Source organism: Ciona robusta, chromosome 5 (assembly GCF_009617815.1).
Source record: "Ciona robusta chromosome 5, ASM961781v2".
In the NCBI taxonomy this organism is placed as follows: Eukaryota; Metazoa; Chordata; class Ascidiacea; order Phlebobranchia; family Cionidae; genus Ciona; species Ciona robusta.
Window position 1 is genome coordinate 6,178,886 of NC_143239.1, and position 17,429 is coordinate 6,196,314.

Sequence of the window (17,429 nt, forward strand, 5' to 3'; positions counted from 1 at the left end):
AAAAAATTCCTTAGGGTCTAGTGCTACCACACATAGTACAAGTAATATGAGTCTTCTTGGCTAAACTAAAATGCCATAGTTTTAATTCTCATAAAATAAACAGACCAGCAGTTTTTGCTCAAGCACACATATGTGTACCATGATACCAGCAGCAAGCCTTGAACTCATAATCTCTGGGTTAGAGGCGGGCGTGCTAACCACTGTGCCACGTCGTCGGTCATTATGAAACTAAAAAGAGATGAACCTTCTTACATGTTCAACAGACAGGCCATAATAATCAACAGTGGTTAACTTTTACAAACACTTTTTATTGAACAAAATACTCTTTGCAAGACAACAACAAATACCTTATAACATTCAACATGTACACACAAATGATAAAACGGCAATAGGGTGGTAAAAATGGGATGTGCGCAGTTTTTCAAAATAAAACACACTTAACTAAAAGTGAATTTATTATTAGTGCAGAAAATCTCTCGCAAATCTTTAAAGCCAATATATGCAGTTCTGCCAAACCCTGGTAATATTTTTGCGTTTTATTTGTAAACATACACTTGGTTTATTAATCCCCCTTTTATACCATAGCAAACCAGTATTATTGCACAAAAAAAAACAGAACAAAATTAAAAAATTTTTCAGAAAAATATCCCAGATAAGGCACAAACAACAGAAAAAGTCAATAAGAAACTAAAAACTTGGAACAAAAGCCACTGCTGTCTGATAAAAACCTGTCCATGCAATAAATCTATACACAGAATACACAACTACACTGAGAACAGCTCCTTTGGCCGCAAACTTTAAAACTTGCTTTGCTTTTGAAGGTTTTGGTATCCTAAAGGATGGAGTAGTTATGTTATATTAATTGCTACATGATAAAATAAATCTAAAACTATAACACTGAAATAGTTTAGAAACAAATTACATATGTCCTACAAAGAACAAGAACAACTATGTTAAAACATAGAACAAATGTGTTAAAAAAGGAAAACCATGTTATGAATAAAACAAACTGTTTAACAGATATAAAAATGCAAAAAAATTTAAAAAAGAAAGAAGGAAATCCACACATTATTTAATAGTACATTTCAATTACTTCAGGCTCAGTTTAAATATAAAAATGTGAAATTATTTACAACTAAATTCCTACTTCCTTACTTCTGAATTTCTTTCATTTGTTCCTCAGTAATTTCTTCTTGAAACCGTTTCTGAATTCCACCAGTGTGACCGATACCTACCACACCAACTATCACAGCAGGGTGAGTGGCTGGGTGGAATAAATTTGATTAAATATTGGAAACACTGTTTTCTAAACAACAGATAAAACTATCAAATATGATTTTGACAGTGTCAACACCCCATAAAATTTACCTCTCAGCATAGCAACATAACTGCCATGCAAGCTCAATCGCTATGGCAATTTGTACGCTTGTTTTTGAGGATGCCGTCAACCAGTCATCGTACTATTATATATATGCTTTTTATACAACTAGTATTTGCAAGCACTTACTACCTCAGCATTTTTGACACAATAGCAAATAAAAGCAATCACTTAACTCTGAGATGAACTTCATGGTCAAATAAGGCATAAGATATGAGAAATGGGGTTAACAGGGTGTTGGTTACAGCTCAAAGAATCTAATGTAATTTATTCATGAAATAAACGAAGGTATGAATTCTTCACGCACAATCATCAGGTAGAGTTACTTGCATCTTCATTGTCTTCTGCAAGTAACCAGTAAGGAAAATATCTCTCTCAGCAACTAATGCATTTGCCATATGTGGAAATTCTACCACCATCTCTGATAAGAGTTGTTCGAACATGTCGCGTTCTTTCAATTTCTCCACATCTTCAGCACTGGAGAAATGTTTAGATTTCAAAACCAAAATTATGGATTCTTTCTAAGCAGTGATAATGCATCAATTAAACAGTTAAACATATTAGCATGTGCCCTACAAAACTATAAATATGAAACATTGAGCCAAGTAGATGCAATGGGCAACCCTAACGTTACAAAGTTAGTTACCTGTTATAAAAACATTCTTCCATAGTTAACTAATAATGCCTTAACTGTTAAGAAACAATAATTAAATAAATGTCACAATACCTGATTGGTTTAAGTTCTTGCAACAGAAGGAAAGCAAACTTAATCTTCTGCCAGATTGACAGAGATGCCAACATTCTTTGCATTGTTATTTCTATCGGTCGATCGCCAAGTAATAACTGGCATCCAGGGACCCTGGTTACATAGATATGATAAATATTCTTTGGCACTGCGGTCTTCTATATGGTGGTAGTTCTGGTGGTCTTTAGTAGCCATGTTAGATGACTTTGGATTTAGCCTGGACTAACTCTTTACCCAACATATTTTTCATACAGTTTGAAATAAATTGTATAAAAAATTCTTTGGAACAAAACAAAAAGATTAAACTTTTTTATTTATTTATTTGGCTGATGTTGCTAACAGCGTAACAGGCATAATGTAATATAGAAGTAAGTTACTTCCTGGTAAAACAAAACTGGCTTTACTCCACTGATGTTTCATATGGGAGATATAAACATAAATTTAAATCATTATTAAAACAAAACCTAACAGAAACATTCAACTATTCAAATTCTCATGAAGTACTAGAAGCCGAAAGGCACAAATTCTGGGAAACCTATTTCCTGTCATGGGTTCTTACAGTTTTACTTCGCTTAAAGCAGCTCGAAATTCCCCCCCAGGAGCCATTCCTAGTTGTTTGGTTATATGAGATGACATCTGGAGCATCATGTATAAGACAAGGCCTGATATCAAACCTTTCTGTAAAAAATAAAGATTATATATAAGCCTATAACATAAGCATCCACATAAATATACATATTGTAATCCTTATAATGCCTATTGCCATATATAGTAGTGACAAACTACGAGTTAGTTGGACTTATAATTCTGAGATACAAACCTTCAATAGTTTTCATGATCACTGATTAACATACTTTCTTGTTTCCATGAGTTACAAATTTTATCACTTTTTTGGAAGAATTTACTTCTTTCTCTTTTTTTGTGGAAGATTTTACTTTTTTCTACCAAACTGTAACCCCCAGCCCCCACCAACAACATACTTGTTTAATGCATTTAGACAATCGTTCCATCGCGCTTTCTTCTGATATTTTGGTCAAATAATCTTCATCATAAGCAAGGACTTGGACTCGAGACGAGCATAACTCAACGACCACTGCATCTGGTTGTACCATAGATATAACCTAAAAAAACAGGTAACATTACAATTATCATATTTTTTGTGAAAAATGCTAGAAATAACCTCAAAAAAAAGAAATGTTATTGATTTCATCTTTCTGTCAAAGTTGTATGACGATAGACAGGGACATGAGGTCCTGAAGCACAACATGCCATGCGACATTAGAATTAGGTCCGAGTTGAACCATTTCCCTTCACAACCAGGTTGTTACAACCCATTTAGTAACCGCTGGGTTGGAGCAATTTATAAGTAAATGTTTGCCTGAGACACATACACCCATCAGTATCAAGCATTGAACCCGGTATCCCAAAGATACATATGCCAATCTGTTTTTACACATCCTAGTAAGTGTCCTGTCCAAGAACACATATATATGTCATTTCTGTTTCTCTACATTGGATTCATTCATGACAATCACCTTTCTGACATCATCACAGCTTTCATGGCTGAAGTGAGCTGTTCCAACCAGGTAAACTTTCTCCCCGTTTGGTCCGTCTAATTCCATCACAGTACTCGGTAAGTCAAGTTCCTCAGTTTTACGATGAGTTCTTCTTATTTGGGCGGCTTGCTTGTACAGTTGAGCTGAATAAATAAATATGTTATATCACAATGTCGTATACACAGAATTATATACAGTCACCCACAAATTTACATGGTAGTAACTTATAATCGAGCACAAGGTGCATAAAACAGAACATTCATTTTATAATTATTGTTGTTTCCTTGCAATGTGGGGATTAATAAGTGAACAAAGCACTAAACAGTCAGCACAATTAGAAAAGATCACAACATACATGTAACTCTTATTTATCTTCATTTATATTTATCTGAATAAAAAATTCAAATTAAAAAACTCCCAACTTGTGAGCGGGCATGAGGTTTATGAAAAGGTAACCACCGTGTTACAACGACTGTCATTTTCCAGGCAAGCGAAGATAAAGTTACACTCATTCAAATAATACAATGAAAAGAAAGGATTTTACAACAAAAAGACAACTACAATAAAAAATAACATTAACCAACCTCTCCTTTCAGCGACTTCTTCAGTTTCCTCTTCGTCCTCATCTATCCAATCGTCATCGTCGTTGTCGTCATCACCGTCGCCTTCGTCTTCTTCTTCAACTAAAGTCTCCAACGGTTCTTCCGGGTGGGAGTCAACAAAATCTTGAATCTCTTCGTTCGTTGCGGATTCCTGGTTTTCCATTCTCGTGTATTGGTAAAAACTTCTAGCTCTTAAAAATATTCCACTATTAAACAAAGATAATACTTAATTTCCGTTAAAAATCGAAGGATAAATGGAATAAATAAAAGATGAACCACTTAAAACTGTTGCCTAAATAAATATACAAAGTAAGCGTATACACATGTTTTAACAACCGCGAGATGGCGATATTGCCAAGTTTTTTTTAACGGGGATCAATAATTAAGTTTCCTAGGAAAGTCTAACAAAACCATTCTCTATAAAACAAGCCATATTATTGTAGAAAATCAAATGCACATTTTACCGATTAATATTTCTGTAAATAGCCTATACTTTGTGAATTGGGTTAAGTATTCCGACCGTGTTACAATACCTTAACGGAAGCAAGTAATTAAGTTTCTACATCAATCTATAGTTAAGTTAGTTAACAATATACTTAAGTATGGCGACGAGCATGTTTATATGTTAAATGCAAGGAATGCCGTCTGCAGTTGAACCAGATTTGATTAAAGGTAATACGCATTTTAATTTATTAATTAACAGTGCCAATAAGCTGTTTCGCCACATTCATCGTTCGTTACTTCACTTATTCACCTTCTATTTCGTTGGCAAGCTAACTCATGCTAATAATACGGATGTATGCTACTATTACGCACCATAAAAGCTTCACACACTGATTACCCGCTTGGTTGCGACCTAATATGAGTGTAATTTTGTGAGTGGTTAAATTTTGTTGCTATTTTTGGAATGGGTGCGATTTTAGACAATCTATAGCGTACCACTAAAGATTGGAGCAAATGCAGTAACGTGTCGTGCCAAAGGAAACATACGGCCACATTATTGACCGAAAGGAGCTTCGAACCGGTTACCCTCCGGTAAGAACACAATCCCCCTACCCACCGTACTACGTCGTGCGGCTACTATGTTCAAAGCTATAGTAGCCTTTCTGTTCTTGTGCATGAAAATGGTATTCGTTAACATAATAGAAGTCACCAATAAAAGTTTTGTTTACTTAAACAGGCTCGACCACGGCTTCGGCAGAAACGAGTTCTTTAAACAAATGGATGCTTTCAAACATGTTTTCAATCACCATTATATCGACGCTCTGGCTTGTTTTCCTGCTCGCAATTATTTGTATTTGGAAGAAAAAATCCGTGAAATAAATGCCCCATAACTGTATTATTTGATCTACAAATTCATCTATATACGTGGTTTTTACATAAGCCGAAAAGAAAATCATAAAATGTGTTTTTTACATAAGCTGAAAAGGAATCATAAAACCTACACGTAAACATTACCGGCGTTTTAAAGATTCTATTTTAAGCGTTTAATTTCTTCTGGTGACGCAATCCTAAACTAAAGCAAGACTCTATGTTATCACTTTTTGCACGTGCAACGTTAGTTCCTTAGTCTTTCACCGGAAGTGTTCTATAGTTACGTAACAAAGATGCTTATACGTAAACAACATATAGTTCGGTGGGGAAAGATGGGACATCTTTTCGTTCTATTTTCTGTCCCATTTGGTAGTAAACAAAAACCATTCACTGAATTTTAAAACTCCTTGGGGGCTATCCTCAGGGCTCCCATAAACCAGCCGATGTTAAATGTTTAAAACACGATCAGGTTATATGGATTAAATTGAATATTAATTGCTAAAGATGGTCCGTCTTCCCTCACCTCACCATATACATTCCTACGTATTTTTGTAAATAAAGATATGATGACTCACTGTAGTGATTTCTTCCCTCAAACACAATATTTGTATAATTCTAATTATAACCCAGTACAAAGACGAACACTGGACGTGATTCCCCATTTCTAGGTCACCATATGTCGGTAGTGCAAAGAACATACAATGTCCATTTTAAAAATAGAAACACTGATTCTGCCAAAATTAATAAATCGGATCTTCAAATATCGGAATATTTTTCTCCTAAATAGAATAAATGTATCGTCATCATACGTCATGTAAATTCAACGCAAAATCACAAATTCGAACGTTACCCGTATACTTTTACAGTAACATCCTTGCTTTTCATGGTTGAGGAAAACAACAAGCTGCGTTGTAAGCTAATTGTAAAACTGAACACAATAAAATTCATAGCAGCTCTAAGCTAAAGCTACCATAGTATACTCACTTCAGTATACTATGAAGCTATACCGTAAAGTGAAAAATAAAAGGTTTTCTGACTTTCAGTAAAAAGTAATGTAAAGTACGGCGAAATGAAAATTTGGTGCATTTTTTTAACTACCACGCTATACTCCGGCCATATATTCGAGTTTTTGCTGTCTTAAATAGAAGTGTCGCTATAATAGCCAATGTTTTAGTTGAGAAATCCAATTTAAGATACCGTTGTTTCAGGGAAATTTTAACGCCCGAAATTTAAATAATTATTGCGCCAAAATGGCGTCTTATATCAAACATAATGTCTGATTTAATATGTATTAGTGTTTGTGCAAGAAACAACAAATAAACAAAAACAACAGAATAGGACAACAAAAAGGGTCCCGTTATGAGTCCCAAACTTTCAGGTTATAATGGTAACTACAAATAGCTTTAGGAATTTCAAAATGTGGTTTTGATATGGCTAAAACTATTGGTAAAAATCTTATTTGCAACAGCATAGCTTATTTATATTGCCAAATGAAATTGTATAATATTAGTGTGGGTGTTGGGTAATTAGTCAACTCTGGCTTAAATTCCAGTTACATGTCTTGTTGTTGTACCTCATCCTTGTAGAAGAAAACAATAAGAAAGAATAAAGAAAGTGTAAGAAGATATAATAACAACATTAAGCAGTAGATTGCAGTGTTATTGATAATATATTAAACAACAGTAGCTTGGTTATTATGACATCACTGAGGCGAGTATCCGTTAACAATATCATTTGTTTGGCGAGCAGGTTCACCAACACTCACAGATTCTCTTGTCTCCTTGTTTTGGTAACCCACAATTTGTATATAAGAGTTTGGACGTTTCTCAGGATGAAAACATTGCTCATTATCATGCTGTTGTGTCGTTGTTACATCATCGATGACATCTTTTAAAACAGTGACATCATCAGAAGAGTTCCTGAAAAAAAAAATCATAAAAATAATTTAAATCAGAATATATTTCGAACGAAAACGTCTATTTCAAAAAAGTACATTAAAGTGGTTAAACAAATATTTTAATTTATATTAATATTTACCGAGTTGTGACATCACAATTGGTTATTGTTTCTACTTGACAAACATCTGGAAGTTCTAGTAAAAAAAAATAAATGAAATTAAATCCGATTCTAAGATGCTTTGCGGTACAGTGCTTCTAAGTGCTAATACAGTAGGGTGGGAGAAGGCGGGCACCTTTAGCACATAATATCTAAACATCCTGATTGTTTTTTTAAACAATTAACAACAATCTGTGGGAACCGTGATGATACGGTTTTATAATTCTTTGAATGTTTTTTTGTTTACTATCAAATGGAACGATAGAATTAAATAAAAAGGTGTCCCACCTTCCACCTTACTATATGTTTAAATAATGTTGAGTTGTTTAAATTAAGGCGTCGATTTTGTTTCTACTTTTTACACTCAAAAGTCTTACCTCGAATTAAACCAGTAGGAAACGGATCGGCTTCTTCCTCAGTGGTGGGGACAAAGAAATTTCCTTTAATTGTTTTTTCTCTACAACAAATGAATAAATGGCTTAGTTACCATTGATCGGCAGGTCAACAGCAGTAGTTAAAGGTTATAACATAGGTGTTCTGTTTTCTATATCTCGATACATTAAAGGAATGTTACAGTCGTTCTTTCTAACTTATTTATAATTGTGTTACAGGGCAACAACAGTTAGTATAACACAGGTGTTGTCAGTTATGTAATTAATACAAACAAAGAGTCATTGTTAACTCACAATAAAGGAGTGTCATCACTTTCATTGCCAGCTTGAATATGATTTAGTTCATCACATATTTCCTTCTGTGAACACATAATGGTGATTGTTATGTTGTGGTTAAACGCCAGCACATATTGAAATGAATGAATGTAACTTATTTACCCTTGTGTGGTGGGGCAACAACAGCCATTATAACACTTGTGTTCTGTTTCATACACCTTGTGCAAATTATTAGTTACAAAAATTTACGACAAAAAGATCATAGGTCACAGTCTATAACAAAAAAGTTATAATATTGTGGCTATAAAATACAAATATTAAATAAGTATTAAAAGCCATACATTAGTAGGTCTTATAAATCTTAATTTATTTTAAAAATTTAAATAATAAAAGATTACCAAAAACTCTGGTACATCCTTGTGCACAAAAGCAGTAAAACTTTTTCTTAGATCGAAAATCAACCATGCACAAACAACAATTAAAACTGTTGTAAAAATAGTAACGCCAACACCAATAATTAAGATGAGATCTGAATGGGTGTGTTTTTCTGTTAAACAGATAAAGCTTTTATTAGGTTTGCAAAACAGTTTTAATATGACTCATCAGAACATCTATATTATAAGTCGCAGTTAGCATGAAATGTATAAATACACCATGTGTGTCTGGTGTATAAGACACCTCCAAGGTGTTTGGAAAGACACCTAAATATAACTTGTTTTATCCTCGCATGGCCAGAAAACGGCAGTCGTTATAACACAGGTGTTCTGTTTCATACACCTCGTGCCAGCTTACGAGTAACCATATATGTTAATTTGTGGGTGACTACTTTGGAAAGGGGGATTTTTTTTCCTTTTTTTATGTATGTCTAATAATTTCGACAACCCATTGGTGGCCACTTGGTTGGAGCAGATGCTTAACAACATACCAACCCACCTGCCTCAGTGGTAACATTAACAAAAGCTGATTCAGTGTAGTGGGAATATCCATTGGGTTTGTATTTTACTTTAATACAATATTTTGTGCTTGGTTGTAACTTCTCCACATTAATCAATGTAGATTGTGTTGAAGCATCATCATTTGACTGGTAACATAAATGTTAGTTTACCTTTAAATATAGACTTAAAATATGTTTAAATACACAACGTTTCTTATACTCATAAAACAATGATATTAAAGTATGGCAACTTGTAATATCGGTTAAATATTCTTTTTTCATCAAAAACATTGGGTGCACACTTTCTTGGGAGTTTTGGGAGCATTTTTAAGTAGCCTAAGGGATATTAGTACTCTGCAGTCAAGCTTCAAATATGACAAACTACCCTATAAGTTAGGACTAAACATTATTCAATAAAAAGATTAGCTGCGTCATGTTAAACTTTGTTGGTACCGTTAATCTTAACAACCAGTAATCAAGTAATTTCCTAAAAAATATTTGTACAAAATAATACATAACTCAAACTACCTTAGGATAAGTGTCCTTAACTGTGTTGATGGTGTTGTTCTCGGGAGTGTCTTTGTTGCACAAGTTTTTACCTTAAACAAACCAACATTTAAAAATGGTTTATTACCTACTACCCTAAGACACTTATGTTATAACTTGACAGTGAGCATGAGGTGTATAAATACACCATGTGTGTCTGATGTATAAGAAGACACCCATGTTATAACTTGACAGTGAGCATGAGGTGTATGAATACAGTGTGTGTGTCTGGTGTATAAGACACCCATGTTATAACTCGACAGTGAGCATGAGGTGTATAAATACACCATGGGTGTCTGGTGTATAAGAAGACACCTATGTTATAACTCGAAAGTAAGCATGAGGTGCATGAATCCACCATGTGTGGCTGTTGTAAACGAACATATTCTACTCTTTAATGTAAACTAAAGCAACTAGATAATACAACTAACCTGGCAAGGGTATGATATTTGCTTCATAATATATTTTTTTAATAGATGACTGCGGAAATGGAAAAGTTAGAGCCACGTTAACACTTTCTTTTCGTATGTTCGTCACTTTAAGCTTTGGTGGACTAAATGAACCTGTGACCAAACAAACAGTTTTAAATAAAAATAATAGTTGCTATTAGTACAAATATTGTAAATATATATACACTTGGAAAGTTAGTAGTGTATATATTTGGACCTAAAATATCATGTATTTAAGGTCAAAAACCATAGTATAAACTTTTCCTCAGCTTAGTAAACTTATGAGAAAAGTGTTAGGGTGATAACGTGATAAGCCAATGCTGATTAAAATCCGTGTTCCGATGGAGTGCTACAGTGTAACATCTCACTCACTTAGAATAAAAGTTACGTTGTAAAAAAATACTTTTACTTACTATCGCCTTTGACATAAATTTCTCGTGTAAACTTGTATTTGGTTTGAATATCTTTTGTAAAGTTTCCTTGTGGCTTATGAAGAATGGCAGCAACTCTAAAATTCCCTATAATATAAACTTTATTTATCACTTGGAACACATTCGCTAATATAAGATTATTCAAAACAACAAAAAGAAGGGAATTTTGAAACAAAACAACAATCGTTAAAAAACACCTTCAACAAAAAAAAACTAATATGCAAAAAGCAAAGAGCTTAGGTATCTGAATTAAATTACATATATATATATGTACAATAGATTTTTTACTTATTTCTTCAAAAATTGTGGCAAAGATCATGTTTTTTAAAGAACGTAAAGAAGGGAATAAACAGCAAAACAAAAGTTAAAACAGACTATGGGTAAAAGTAAGGAAAAGAGTCTCAGTTAAAAATACGTGGTTGTTGCACTCAACACTGAGCGTTGGTCCCAGTAACCCCATCACTTTTAAACCTTATGGTAAACTTACAAGCAACATATATTTCCATTTAAAATACTATATTGGGTGCTAGTGAGGAATCTCTCTCCCCCTTATTTGCTAACCACTAACCCCCAAGCCCTAGGTTAGGTGTTGATGGTTAGTGGTTATAGGGGTTAGTGGTTAGCAAATAAGGTGGGCGGGGAGGTTCTTCACTAGCAATCAATATTAATGATAACCTAATTAAAACAACGAAATCAGTCAAAAAACGACAGTCGTCAAAACAAACCTTTAAATTCTGGAGTTACCGATGGCGAACAATAATGCTGATTGTCTCTCCGTATTACATCACAATCTCTGATAGCCCATATGTTTTCTTTTTGACGATTTCCACACGGTGCTACACTGTAAAACAATGTTTTGGGTTCTTTATATAATTTCTAGCTGATGTGTTTTTGTCTGTACTTTAAAAACCTACAATAAAATCCATACTACGATAAACGGAACATTTCTGTATTTTATATAATTGCTGGGTGGTGTATTTTTTGGTGAAAGTTGGTGTTTGGGTTCACACGATTACTAATGTTTATATTGAAAACTACTTTTATACGACGTAAAACACGCCTTGTAAAGTCTGAACGTGCAGAAAGCAGATAATGAGTTTTGTCTTTTTGGCGCCAAAAGTATAATTACAACGGTTGAAGCTGCTTTTAAATTTTAAACTTATTTTCGGGGTTAAATAAATCTATGTAATTTATTTATCCTTACGTGACGATGCAACTACAGTCGTTGTAACACGACTGTTTTGTTTCATACACCTTGTGCCTACGAGTTACCACGTATGTAACTTCGTGAGTGATCAATATATTTAGCACGATTTTATATTTGTAATTATACATGGCTGACGAGTTAGATAATCCCTAAGAAACCACTGGTTTGACCGTTTACACGCCAAATATGGTACCAGTTTGGAAGTATACTAACTACGAAACCACTTTCATACAAACGTTGTCATTTGGCAAACATTAAATATTTGGACTAAGTTTCGTGGAACCAGGTGGTCCGTATAAAGGACTGCGTAGGCGATTTGTTTGTGTAGGTCACTTATAATAGCGGCGAACTAAAGGTTTAAGACTCTAAATTATTGTACTTTGTTTTAGAGTACTATGGTTAGAGTATGAACAATATACGAGTGACCACATGCGCAAAAACAAGTGCTTGGCAATTTAGCATTTTCCTTCTTTAGGGGCCGCGACAAGGGGGAAGGGACTGGAATTTATGGCCTTATCCATTGAAAATTTAGTATTTTCGTACATTTTACAACTAAATGGTCTTTTATTAAAACGGGAGAGGTCCGAATGCGAGGCTAGCTATGGTACTTGTGTTTATAGGCCAGTGTTTGTCCATTACCCCACGCCAAGAGAATGTACTGACTTTTGGAGAACGTAACTGTCTTTGTTACTGTGTGGCAATTGTGATTTTACGACCACAGTTATAACGTCACGACCACAATTATAATGTACTGTGGCTGTATTGTATTTTGAACGAATCGTTGTTGTTAATAATTCTCCAATAACAATGTTAACCACGTATCAGTGACCAATGGATTGGAGCAAATACCACCAGTGTTGTCCAGCGAACCCGAAATCTCACAGTTAAAACCTGGGCAACCCATTAGTGACCATTGGGTACAAAACATTGCGTTAAGTGTCTTGCAAAAAGACACACAAACCCACAGCGGTAGCAGTGACGAAGTATCTCACCAGGTATAGACTTTGTATGTGTAATTATAGCCCTTCCACCTCGTCCTCGGACTCCAATACAACGTAACTTTAAGGTCCATAATTTCGTACATTAAATTCTTCGGGCCCTTAAATACTAAAACAAAAATTAAATAACAGTCATAATAACATTTGGTTAGCGTTAACCTAAATGCGCATTATATTTAGAAGGGTGGGGAAGTTGGGACATTTTTTTCTATTTTCTCGTCCCATGTGGTAGTAAACAAAGAACATTAAAAGAACTACAAATCCGAAAATGACCGCTGTTAATTGTTTAAAACGCGATCAGGATATTTAGATATTATGTGCTAAAGGTGTCCCATTTTCCCCACTCTACTATAGCCTACCTTTTATCTCATTTGTAATAAAGCTTGCGATAACGTACACAACCAAAAATAAGTAACAATTAAACAACATTTGTTATAACACGCTTATGGTAAAATAGAGGTTATAAAATATATAAGGCGTAACCCGGCCAACAGTACGGCGATAAGATATATAGTTATACGTGAAAGTGTGCATAAAGACACGACCCGTACAATGTATGGACTTGTTAATACCACAAAACTTTTAAACTGCAACTAATCATATGAACAGAAAGTAAAATGAAATAATCGCTATACGTCGTTTTAGACTCTAATAAATCACAGAATAGTTCAACCCTATATGTTTATGAATGAATGAATGAATGAATGAACCACTTATTTAACAAAAATATTACCAGTTTAGCTTGATAGTTTACAACCAGCAAAACGACAAATATTTTCGTTCCCACTCAAATGGTGAAAATGTAAAATAAACGCCAACTGAAGGCGCAGAGTCAATTGTGTCATAACCATGGTTCGTTATGTTTGTATTTAAAACCCTCTTACCTCTTCCATCCACGCGAAAATCCCTTTGGTGAACGGTGATCACTGATATTACTGACGCTAGGACGCTCAGGATAACCCAGTTACTCACCATTATGGATATAAGTCTACACTCTATAGCTATAAGTCTATAGGGGGGTTGGTATTTGTTAAAACATGATTGGGAAACATGGGGTATTATGTGCTAACGGTTTCCATCTTACCCCAAATACTACTGTGAGGGAAGATGGGACACCTTTAGCACATAACATCCAAATGTTCTGATCGTGTTTTATAAAAAAATAAAATAAAAAAAAATAAAAATTTGTGGGAACACGATTTTATTCTTTGAAAGTTTTTTGTTTACTACCAAAAGGGACGGTCAAAAAGACTAAAAAGGTGTCCCATCTCCCCCACACTCTTTATAACTATGACTATAAGAACGTTGTTATTTTTTACAAACACGATTAGGAAATATATGAGATATTGAGTACTTATAGCATCTATTACCCCAACAGTATACTATATATTCTATAGACCATATTTTGCAGTTTCACTATGTGTATGGACATTAGGTTTTGTACCAAACGTACACATTAACAACTCTGCTATAGATCGCAAGCTACCTTTTATAAGATGGTTTATATATATATAGTACGCTATATATGGGTGGGGGGAAGATGGGAAATCCTTTAATTCTATTTTCTCGTCGTTTTGGTAGTAAACAAAGAACATTCAAAGTATAAAAGCAGTATTCTCACGATTTGGTAATTGTTTAAAACACGATCAGGATATTTGAATACCATTTGCTAAAGGTGTGCCGTCTCCCAACCCTTACAATACGACTAAGCCACTAAAACCTCGACTGCGCAACTTAAAATTCGAACAACAACTAGACTACAGTACAAAACCTGTGTTGGCATTTCACGTTCACGACACAAAAAAACAAATATTACCGCTTAACTGCAGCTGTCTAGGCTATAGCATACATTAAAGTTTTAGGCTGAGTGGCTTAAAAATATCTTATCCAAAATACAAAGGTTTGATGGACAAATCTGCAAGACAAAGACTGTAACGTGTTATGTTATACAATACGTTAAACCGTTTCGTTTCGGCCATACACGGTATAGGTTAATATGTAACTAGCCATAAGCAAACATAAGTTCTATTTTTTAAACGATGAGTTGGGATACAGGGGATTACCACGTTTTTTAGCTTATACACCACGATTGTCGCACGCTACAACTCTGCTAAAATGGAATTTCTGTATCTTTTATAAAATAATTAGAAATTGTATATTGTACAGTACGGTGGGGGAAGATGGGACACCTTTTAACTCTATTTTCTCGTCCCATTTAATAGTAAACAAAAAAATTTAAAGAATTATAAAACTATATCCTCACGACTCATATAGATCGTTGTTAATTATTTAAAACACGATTTGAATACTTGGATACTATGTGCTAAAGATGTCCCAACTTGCCCCGCCCTACCAAGTGACTACTGCCCTGGAGCAATAAAAAATACATTTCCCAAATATCGTAAAACAAGTTCATCCATGTCTTTTAGGTTCATCGGCGATAGTATTTTACTGTGCCATAATACCATGATACGCTAGTTTTAGGGCTATATGCATTTATACAATCTATACGCCTTTTGGTTGGTCAAACAAACAAAAAGCAAAACTGCTGCAACGTTCTGCGATAGTCAGTAATATCGCTTTTGCTCTTGCAGTGACGAGTTATACTTAAAGTAAAATCCACGCCTGTATTATTTGAATAAACGTTGTAACTTTTGCACTATTGTTCAACGTTGGAAGAGAAATAACTAAAGTTGGATAATTTTGAAATAGTCAAAACTATAATGCTACTGTTTTAGGTTTACAAAATAACATTTTACATAACCATTTATCTAAACCAGATACACAAAATGCATTATAGAATTTCACCTTAAATAACCAAAAGGACATTTACAATGATTCTTTATAATCCATATGCACAAGCTAATAAGAAAAAACTATAGCAATTTAATAGAGTTTCTGAACTCTGTCTTCATTTAGCGTCTACATTAAACTAGCTTAATATAAATATACAAGTTCTTAATCAATATGCCACGCCCAGAGCCCAGTTTTTTACTACAAAACAACCGTCCGCAAATTTACCTTACATCTAACTGAAAATTATTACTGTATTCCCATTAATCTGAACTTGGATAAGCAAATATACTGCAGTATATTTAACGAAAACACGCTTATAAACGGTAAAGAGCATTGTTTTAGTAACCTCTAGCGTGCTTTTGATTGACTCCATCAACAAAACGAAAGCGGTGAATTAAATACGAGGTTTTCACTTCGTGACACGGCATTAGGATGCAAATATACACAAGAATTGGAAGAGAGATACGTTCGAAGAATTATTGTTGATTTTTGGGTCAAAATTCGTGGAATCGTAAGGAATTCGTAGAATTGTAGGATTGCATTAAACAGACATAAAGGTCGAACAAATAAATTTAGACCAGGTTATACAAACTGGATGAGGTATATGACGAATCGTTGGAAATCAATTTGAGTAATGCATCAACAAATAATAGAACTATGTATGCGCTTTCAGTGGTCCTAGGTCCAGCAAACGAAAACAGTTCAAGCGTCAGAAGTAATAAACCGATAAATAACCTTTTTATTAACATTTACACAACCAAAACAAACACACAGTCCAGTATATGTCTGATCTAAAATTTACAGTATTTAACAAACTAAAACAAAACGACAAAAAATTGCCGACCCGGCCGACAATATAGAGCAATTAAGAAAGTTGTGTAAAAACTTAAAGTGTCCATAATGCCTAAAAGAACTTCATTAAAATTATCAGTCAAAATGAAAAAGGTTTACCGAATCGTTCGAATTCTAGTTTGATGTACTGCGTGTTATGCAAATGCCTTTTGGTATTTTATATATAGTAGGGTGGGGGGAAATGGGACACCTTATCATTATCTTTTCTCGTCCCATTTGGTAGTAAACAAAACAATTCAAAAAATTATAAAACGTATCCTCACGACTCCTATAAACTGCTGTTAATTATTTAAAACACGATCAGGATTTTTGGAAATTATGCTGTGCTGTCCCATCACCCTCCTCTACTATATTATATGAAATTCGAAAGTGTTGCATGTTACTATGGCAACGACGATTCTACGTCATACTGTATATAGAAATGTCATTTACATCCGAAGGTCGAACTCTGATACATCCGATTTCAACGCAAATATTACAAACAAACAAATATGATTCACCATTGGTTTTCCAGTAGACACGTTTCTGCAGAACATATAGTAGAGTGGGGCAAGATGGGACACCTTTTCACTCTATTTTCTCATCCCATTTGGTAGTAAACAAGTAACATTCAAAGAATTATAAAACTATATTCCCACAACTTCCATAGACAGTTGGTAATTGTTTAAAACACAGTTAGGATATTTAAATATTATGTGCTAAAGGTGTCCCATCTTTTCCTATCCTACTATAGCTATTAATATGTATATAGGTAGATTTTGCCTACGCACATATACGTTGTTGTTGTTGTTGAATGAATCATCCTTTTTACTTTCGGCGACGAAACCACCGACGTTGCTAGGAGCTTTGTATTTTATGTTCAATAAAAACAATTACGTGGATTACTGTTATTTGTTTG

The 17,429-nt window shown here is 34.2% G+C and overlaps 2 protein-coding genes and 1 long non-coding RNA gene across 3 annotated transcripts; 1 reads left to right on the forward strand and 2 right to left on the reverse strand.

Annotated features, from left to right (window-relative positions):
- Nucleotides 1-287: 287 nt before the first annotated feature.
- On the reverse strand, nucleotides 288-4,569 carry LOC149736024 (traB domain-containing protein-like). The gene is made up of 8 exons (XM_089878718.1): nucleotides 4,264-4,569; nucleotides 3,659-3,822; nucleotides 3,104-3,244; nucleotides 2,683-2,801; nucleotides 2,106-2,237; nucleotides 1,686-1,855; nucleotides 1,156-1,264; nucleotides 288-832 (listed from the first exon to the last, which is right to left on the reverse strand). Exons 1-8 carry the CDS (start codon nucleotides 4,442-4,444, stop codon nucleotides 688-690), a joined length of 1,161 nt encoding a protein of 386 aa, XP_089734844.1. The 5' UTR covers nucleotides 4,445-4,569; the 3' UTR covers nucleotides 288-687.
- A 147-nt stretch (nucleotides 4,570-4,716) lies between these two features.
- Nucleotides 4,717-5,620, forward strand: LOC149736025 (uncharacterized). The gene is made up of 2 exons (XR_016385084.1): nucleotides 4,717-4,953; nucleotides 5,462-5,620. It is a non-coding gene; the product is annotated as an uncharacterized LOC149736025 (long non-coding RNA).
- A 1,250-nt stretch (nucleotides 5,621-6,870) lies between these two features.
- Nucleotides 6,871-13,913, reverse strand: LOC149736026 (uncharacterized). The gene is made up of 12 exons (XM_089878723.1): nucleotides 13,768-13,913; nucleotides 12,878-12,992; nucleotides 11,404-11,519; nucleotides 10,661-10,765; nucleotides 10,230-10,361; nucleotides 9,781-9,851; nucleotides 9,252-9,399; nucleotides 8,717-8,865; nucleotides 8,337-8,401; nucleotides 8,028-8,107; nucleotides 7,633-7,687; nucleotides 6,871-7,514 (listed from the first exon to the last, which is right to left on the reverse strand). The coding sequence occupies exons 1-12, from the start codon at nucleotides 13,856-13,858 to the stop codon at nucleotides 7,298-7,300; spliced, it is 1,344 nt and encodes a 447-aa protein (XP_089734849.1). The 5' UTR covers nucleotides 13,859-13,913; the 3' UTR covers nucleotides 6,871-7,297.
- Nucleotides 13,914-17,429: the final 3,516 nt, after the last annotated feature.

Bases quoted from the DNA above. Each gene is read 5' to 3' on its own strand.
- LOC149736024 (XM_089878718.1), bottom strand. From the start codon at position 4,444: ATGGAAAACCAGGAATCCGCAACGAACGAAGAGATTCAAGATTTTGTT. The intron at 3,245-3,658 runs GTGATTGTCATG...CTGTTTTTTTAG, and splicing joins GCTGTGATGATGTCAGAAAG to GTTATATCTATGGTACAACC. The intron at 833-1,155 runs GTAAGGAAGTAG...TCCATCCTTTAG, and splicing joins CAAATGAAAGAAATTCAGAA to GATACCAAAACCTTCAAAAG.
- LOC149736026 (XM_089878723.1), bottom strand. From the start codon at position 13,858: ATGGTGAGTAACTGGGTTATCCTGAGCGTCCTAGCGTCAGTAATATCA. The intron at 9,852-10,229 runs GTTAGTTGTATT...GGTTTGTTTAAG, and splicing joins AAATATCATACCCTTGCCAG to GTAAAAACTTGTGCAACAAA. The intron at 8,866-9,251 runs GTGGGTTGGTAT...TCTGTTTAACAG, and splicing joins TAATGTTACCACTGAGGCAG to AAAAACACACCCATTCAGAT.